This window comes from Herpailurus yagouaroundi, unplaced genomic scaffold, assembly GCF_014898765.1.
Source record: "Herpailurus yagouaroundi ecotype Mexico unplaced genomic scaffold, PumYag 186, whole genome shotgun sequence".
NCBI classification, from domain to species: Eukaryota; Metazoa; Chordata; class Mammalia; order Carnivora; family Felidae; genus Herpailurus; species Herpailurus yagouaroundi.
Window position 1 is genome coordinate 15,516,074 of NW_024412417.1, and position 8,042 is coordinate 15,524,115.

Here is an 8,042-nt window from a genome sequence, read left to right on the forward strand (position 1 = left end):
TTTCTTTCTTTCTTTCTTTCTTTCTTTCTTTCTTTCTTTCTTTCTTTTTTCTTTCTCCCTCTCTCTCTTTCATTCTTTCGAGAGAGAGTACACAAGGGCAGGGGAGGGGCAGAGAGAGGGAGAGAGAGAGAGAATCCCAAGTAGGCTCTGCACCATCAGTGCAGAACCTGATGTAGGGCTTGATTTCACGACTGCACCATGAGGTCATGACCTAAGCTGAGATCAAGAGCTGGATGCTTAACCAAATGTGCCACCCAGGCACCCCAAGTGATTTCTTGTTTTATAAAAAAGATTACACTTTGTTGTACTTTAACTTTTAAGGTCTTTGTTTTTATGTGTGAACAGATCCTCAGGATTCAGGAATTCATGAGTATCACCATATCAATTTCTCTAGTACTTGCAATGAAACATAACTGAAGAACTGAAGTGTCCTCCCTCAATTTGTTACTTGACCTATGACAGGAGAAGCACAAAGTGGAAGCGAGCAGTAGACTCTGGGCAGCTGCTCTCTTATCTGCTAAATAACTTGCTCAGAAACATAGTTTGTGATGCAGCAAGCCATTAGGACTGGTGACCTGGCGAAAGGGAAAATGCCAGACCTTAAGCATTCACTCAAAAGTAGTCACAATCATCAAAGTTAAGCCCACAAGCTCAAAGTCTACTGTATATAATTTATTATGAAGGCCAACATACATTAGAGCCCCATATGCCTCTAGTCTGTCTGCCATTGGGAACAGAGAGCATGGTTTTCATCTCTACCCCAACCACAGTGCCAGTCACTTTGTGGGTTTCCAAGAAATATTGTTGGCTGAAATAATAAAATCTAATCATCAACTTGAAAAATCCTTAGTTTAGGATCATTCCATTTTAAATTGTGGTGCCAGGGCCCAGAGTATGCCCCTGTGGCATAAAAATCATTTTGAGCTGAAGGTATTTAAGAATAGGTGTGTGAGAGCGTGTGTCTGCGTGTGTGCGAATACCCTTATCTGCCTAAAAGCAAAGCCTCCCAAAATTCAACTGTAATAAATCCCCTTCTAGGAAGTTTCACCACCAGGGAAGATTGACTCTTAACACCCGAGACTAGAAACTTGCACCACACCTCAACAGACCTTGTCACAAACCATCATATTTCCCACCAATTTTCTTAAGAGCCCATCTGTTTTTCCTAAAAGTCATTTGTTTCCCCATCAGTGTCCTCTCTACTCCTCCTCTTCTCTTATTAAGAAGTCATTTATGTTCCCATACATGCTCTCTCCTTTCCTCTCCCCTGTTAAGGTGGTATATAAACCCCAAATTCTAACCACCTCTTGGGTCACATTTTTCTGTGAACTTACATATACCTGAATTTTAAAGATCTGTCTTTTCTCTTGTTAATGCGTCTTTTGTCAGTTAATTTGCATGTCCCAGTTACTAAACATAAGAGGATATAGGAAAACTTTTTCCTTCCTGACAGTAGCATCATGGAAACCTTGATTTACACACTACTTCTGTTGGACATTAAAAACCCTCAGGCAAATGAGGAGGAAACATGCAGTGGAACTGAAAAGCAGGGAGAACTCAAGTATGAAAACTGTAAGAAGGCAAGTCCTAGATTCTGTCAAGTTCAGCGAAAGAATTCCTAACACACAACACCCTTAATGGGGCCCTATTTAACATCAAGAGGTTTCTAATTAATCTTTGAGATTTTTTTTTTCTTCCTCTGATTAGTGCAAAGATTAACTTTGTAATCAGTAAAGAGCTACTCGAGAAAATCACAGAATTATAAACTCTTAGAGCTGGAGCATGCAAGCTATTAGCACAGGAAGAGCATTCAAACAAAGCTCAGCTTCACCAGCAATGAAAAAAAAGCTCGTTTAAAAACATTAAGAAATTCTGTTTTTCCTATTAAATTGGCATTGATTTTTTTGTTTAAGGCAGTAGTTACAATTAACCAGGATTCAGTGAAGTGAGAATTGTAACGCGTTGCTCATGGGAGCACGAACTGATCTGGGTATATGTATTAAACTCCTTTAAGATCAATCTAAGACTCTTTGGTCCAGTCATTTCACTCTGAAGGGTGATTTCTAAGTCAATTATCAAGAATCCGTACGATAATTTATGTCCCAACATTGTTATACAAGCAAAAAAACAAAAAACAAAAAAACAAAAAACAAAACAAAACAAAAAACCCAAGAACCCAGAAACCGCCAAAATGTCAACCACTGAGAAGACAGGAAGGGAGCTTTTAAGTTTATGAAACAGGATGAAAAACGGGTAGCGTAGTTGAAGGAAGGATGAATTGGCTCGGAACATGCTGAGTGCAAAGTGCTTGTGGGACATCGAGGTTGTGATATCCTCAGACAGGCGGAAATAGAAACCTGATGCATAGAGACAAGAACACAGAGAGAAAACTGTGAGGCTTAGCCTTGGCGACGACAACAGGGCCCTGGAAATCACATTCTCCAACGGCAGTTAGGGTTCTGGGGGAAATGTGTAATGAATGAGGCTGTCTCCAGAGAGCACGCAAAATTTAGTAGAAGGAAAAATGTGCGCCCCAAAGAGAAAACCGTGAAAATACGGGAAGCAAGATGTTAAACATTATAGGTAATTTAAATATTATTTTTCTTTACGTTCAACTGTATTTTCCTTTTTTTAAAAAAAAGGCAGTTATTCAAGCAATATATATTGAGCAACTATAATGCTCCAGCATTTTCCTGAGGGCTGGATAATGAATAATATATATTGTTTTCATTACTTTCACTTTTTTTTTTTTTTAAATTGAGGTTGTTCTTCCAACCAAGGCATCATTATATAGATAAGGAAATGTTAACAACTCTGAGAGAAGAAGTGACTTGCCCAAGGTCACACCGTCAGCCCAAACAGCTTCCAAAGCCCAGCCTGGAGCTCCCACAAGCAACAGAGAAAGGGCTCTGACTTGCGACCAAGTTTTCTGAAGTGCAGTTCTACAACGTGAAGAAATTCTATAAATACACCACACACGCATGCTTAATCATACACCTTCCACTGCCTTATTATAAGCAATCATCTTGATGGCAATTTACCAAAAAAGTCCCAGAGCAAAGTGTAATTTCCTTTCTTGACAGTTTTGAAGATTTTTGTCCTACAAAAGAAAAAGAAAAAAGTGTTCTGTGTGTTTTCCCAATTAAAAAAAAAAAAAAAGATCCTTCTACCAGCTACTGATGCTGCCAGATTTTTAATGTGAGCCCACCCACTCCAAGCTGCATATGTCTGAATATCTATATCTATCTATCTATCTACCTGGAAACTGGCCAGGCTTTCATAATTTACTCTCTGATCACAGGATATAGTAAAAGCAAAGTCGTAATTCCTTCAACTTTACCTAACTCACAATATCCATTTGCATTTAAAAAATCCCATTGTTTTTCCTCATGGATATTGAATATTGGAAAACCACTGTACATCTAGTATATTTCAACAAAATGAAATATGATTTCTTTAAAGCAGAAAATTATTTCCATTAGTTACATCAGCTAGAAAGCTTTTACCTATAATTAAGTAAATCAGTTCTAGGCTTGAAACCCAACCTATGCCATAAATTAGACTTACAAAATATGTAACCTTTGGTTGACCTATATTTCATTTTTTAAATTGGGCCCCATCACAATCTGGTGACCAATAAATAGAATACCATGAACAGTATCCCTTCTATGTGTTAGATATTATAAATGATCTGCCTGGTGCATGCAGAAAGTAAAAAGCTATTGGTCTTAACATTTGGGGCCCATCTCCTGAAAGCATAATATATCATTTCTACTTTATAGCTTTCTGTATGCAAGGTACCCATTTCTTACCCTTAGAAATGATGCGGCCATAAATTCAAGTACAAATGCCTCACAAACCGAACTCCTGAAATGTGTATTTATTTTGATAACCTTAACTGCCTCCAGCCTTGGGAGAGTGAAGAGCTACTGTATTTCTTAAGGGTGACCCTGCTCTGTTTTTGAGAAAAGCCATCTCACATCAGCATGTGACGTACCCAGCATTTTCATCCCAACACCTGCCACACGGACAAACCTAAATATCACACATTTTCCCAATAGTTTCAGAAAGGAAGTGAGCCTGGTAGGTAAGAGCTCTAGCAATGGCAGGCAGTAAGGAATTTGAAGAGCCACTTGGTCACTGACTGATGTGTGGCCTTAGGCAAGTGACTTAAATTTCAGTTTCCTCAGCTGCAAAATGAAAGAACGGCCCCTGAGATTGTTGGAAGATGGTAGACAACTTAGCACAGTGCCAGCACATAGTAGGTGCTTGATAAAATAAACGTTATGTAATGGTATTAATACGATTTTTTTCAAGATTAATATACAGCCCAATCAACATCTACAAAAGATTTCTTTGCCCCTATTTCCCCAAACCAGAAACTCCACCAACACTGCCTTGGGAATTATGAAAGACTCTATAAAAGAGGGCAAAGTGAGTCAATAATGTTGTCCTTCCAGAACTCAGGCCAACGCTTTAATGCTCCTGTGTATCTGTGTTTACCCATCTGGAGTCTCCTCTGTTTTGGGGGGCAGGAGAGGTGATCTCCTGGGATCCAACTGATTTTGAAGTAGACTTCTGTAACTTAGTGTCTTTGTGAGGACTGTTTTCGTGTTCAACATGAATTTAGCCTTTACTAAATCTTTGACCTTAACATCTCTGACCATATTGTTTTCGGTTTAATTAAGATCCTAAGCTCATGAAGAACATGTGTCTGTTTAATAGCCTGACAACGTTTAAATACAGAGATGCCTAGAGAATCAGCTGGTGGATAAATTCTTTCAGATGTTGATGACTATAATATTGCGATATGCTTCAAAGACCTTCCTTCTCACAATACAATTGCACATCTCTCCATGCTAGGAATCCCTGAATGGCCAAAGAACGACAGACAGAAGACTAAGAACCACCTTCCAGGGCCTTGGGGCGTACACGGATGATCTTGAGAAAGCGAAGGAATGTTTCTCCCCCACAGCATTCCAACCCCGCATCCGGGCTGCTTCTCATTCTAGAATCTTACGGAGAAAAAGGGAGATGATGTGGGGAAATGACACTAGTGGCCCTGGCAGAGGTCCAGAAAGAGCGGCTCTGCACCTGGCAAATGGGAGTGTCAATGAATGCCCTGCCTTTAGCAAAGCACTTTGTTAGTGATGAGCCTGTGGTAACAGAAAGAGTATGTACTGTAACCAAAAACAACAGGTTGCAAATTATGGACAGGTATGCACACAGGCCCATAACACATGCATAATACCACCTCAATTATGTAAAATAAAGCATATTAGGAAGCACAAAAGCAATATACGGACACAGGAGTTGTCAGTGGACTTGGAGATTATGGGTACTATTTTTCCTTCTACTTTCCTAATACTTTTTTTCCAATTTTGTACAATCATGTATTGCTTTTATATATGAAAAATTCACTTAAAACGTAAAAAATAAGTTCAGGAAAGTTTACTTTTAAAGCAAAGGGCAAAATGAATGTTCACTTTCCCCCAAGAGAAATGATATGTCCCACAAAACACTTTGACCACTGCCCTGATGATAAAGGTTAATAATCAGTAACTAGGAGTAAGCTTTCCAAACATCGATGTGAACAGCCTGCCCAGACCCTTCTCTCTGGATCAAATTGTTCTTTTTTTCTATTAAACAGTGTGGTCAATCATAGATGATTGAGAAATGTGGACAGAGTGTGTGTGAGGAGAATAAAACTATTGGAAAGAAGTTAGAAAGGTAAACGAACTACGGTTCAAACTACTTTGAAAGTCTGTACAATTAATATCTTGACGAATAGCCTGATTTGTTTCACACACAAGAGTTTAGGCCTTAAGGATATCAATACCTTCACCCCAAAATGCAAGCCTCAAGGAGGGCATGGGCTTAGCTTTAACCAAAGTGCTGAGTGGGGTTGTAACTTTATGTAGCTGTAAGGCAGCCCAGTTTGTCTCCAGATCTTATTTTCAGGAGCTTTGGAGAAACGCTCAAGGTTCTTTTCATCGAACAGAGCCTCTAGGCCTTTGTGTCTAGAGAAACCCAACCCTCTCCCACCTTGGTTTGATGATCTGATCCTCCTGCACCATCAGCCAAGCCCCAGGTGCTCAAGCATCAAGAAGGAGGTCCATATTCTGTATCTCCTGGGCCAGCTGATTAAGAAGAAATGGGGCCAGGTTGCCTGGGCACCCGTGTGAGTGCTGGGGAGACCATTCCTGGAATATTTCTCTTCTAAATTCTTGTCAGGGGGCGCCTGGGGGCCTCAGTCGGGTCGATGTCTGACTCCGGATTTTAGCTTGAGTCATGATCTCACAGTTCCTCAGCTCAAGCCCCCCACCTCCGGCTCTGTGCTGACAGTTCACAGCCTGCTTGGGATTCTCCCTCTCTCCCCCTTCTCTCTGCCCTTTCCCTGCTTTCTCAAAATACATAAATAAACATTAAAAATAAATAAATAAATTCTTGTCAGGGCTGTGTCTTTTCCACTGGAGGGTGGAGGCAAAGATTGTGGACCCAGTGGGCTACCAGCCTGCCCAGACTTGTCATCCACTACCCAGCATACGCTGCCTACTTGGAGTCAGGCAGTATCTACTAGGGGAACGGATTTTTCATTTGGTTTTGGCTGGGGGTGGAAGATGGGGAGAAATGGCTGGGGGTGCCGAGTAAACAGAGAGATTCTAGAGATAGTATGGAACACTTGCGGGCGTCCCTAGGACAGCAGCGACAATGGGGAGGACGCGGGGCGGGGAGGGAAGGGGGTAGTTGGGGAGTATAGGGTGCAGAGGACTGAGGGAGAGAGGATAGGCTGACTTAAGCGTGTCAAATTACCCAAAGCGAGGAGTAGCGGGCGTGTGGCTTGGCCTAAGCTGGGGGGAAGCCAGCGGGAAGGGGCGCCTGGTAGAAGGGCGCTCGCAAGGGACCGCCCACCCCGGCCCTACGGCCGCTCGGTCGCGGCTGCAAGGCTCGCTCCGGCCCCGCGGGCCCCTCGGCGCGGCGCAGGCGGCGGCCCGGGGGCTCCGGGGCAGCTGGGGGAGGCCCGCGGGCTCGGCGGGGCACCCGGGGTGCAGGGCGCGGCGGCGCGGATACCTTGGTGCCCTGGTGGAAGTCGTCCACGGACCGCGCGCCCATGAAGGGGAACTGCATGTGCGTGTGCGTGTCGATGCCGCCGGGCAGGACCAGCTTGCCGGCGGCGTCGAGGACCCGCAGGCCGGCGGGCGCGCCCCCGGGCGGCAGCAGGTCGCGGCCGAGCGCCCGCACCACGCCGTCCTCCACCAGCACGTCGGCCACCTGCGACAGGTCGTCGTTGACCACGCGCCCCCCGCGGATCAGGAGCCGCGACGGCGCCGCCATGGCGAGGGGGGCAAGGGCTGCCGACCGCGCGTGCGGGGTGGCCTCCTTCGCGGTCCCCGAGGGCGGCCGACGGCCTTGGCTCCGGGACCCCGAGGGAGCGCGCAGCCCGGGCGCACCCGCCCGCGCGTTTATCTGCTGGCCGCGGGGGCGGGCTCCACCCCGGGAGGGCGAGGCTGGCGCTGGCAGGCCGGGGCAGGCCGGCTGCGCTCGGTCACCACCCCGACTGTGCCGTCGTCCCGAGTCTAGGGGTCCGGGGCACTGGGAGGGAGAGTCTTGGAGTTTTAAGCGTTTGTTTTCCCTTGTAAGAAAAGGCACTTTGGGGAAAGAAATCCACCTTATTCTGCCCCTTAAAGACGAACGTGCCTGTCCCAAGACACAGACACACGCAGACTCTCTCTCTCTCTCTCTCTCTCTCTCTCTCTCTCTCTCTCTCACACACACACACACACACACACACACACACACACACACACATCACCTGCAGCAGCAACAATGAAAATACCCACGCCAGAAGGAACCACTTGATACTTGATCTGGATTTCCTTTTAAAAAGATTTTCTATGAGGAGCAAATCATCACACAACCCCAGTAACTGGCAGACACGGAGTGAAAGTTCGGAGTGAAATATTTAATCTCTTTGGAACTAACGCGGCTTGGTATCAACGACTCTCCAGATTTTAAGGATGCAATAGGTACCAGCAAGTTTT

The 8,042-nt window shown here is 44.6% G+C and overlaps 1 protein-coding gene across 2 annotated transcripts in view; it reads right to left on the reverse strand.

The window, feature by feature from the left end:
• DPYS (dihydropyrimidinase) overlaps positions 1-7,443 on the reverse strand; it is an 80,172-nt gene extending 72,729 nt beyond the window's left edge. Inside the window, exon 1 of one of the 2 annotated variants that reach the window (XM_040494226.1) lies at positions 7,072-7,443. In XM_040494226.1, the coding sequence (XP_040350160.1) occupies positions 7,072-7,335 (264 nt within the window). In that variant the 5' untranslated portion in view covers positions 7,336-7,443. The remainder of the gene's footprint in view (positions 1-7,071) is intronic. The other variant, XM_040494225.1, reaches the window with a different exon arrangement.
• Between the last annotated feature and the right edge of the window lie 599 nt (positions 7,444-8,042).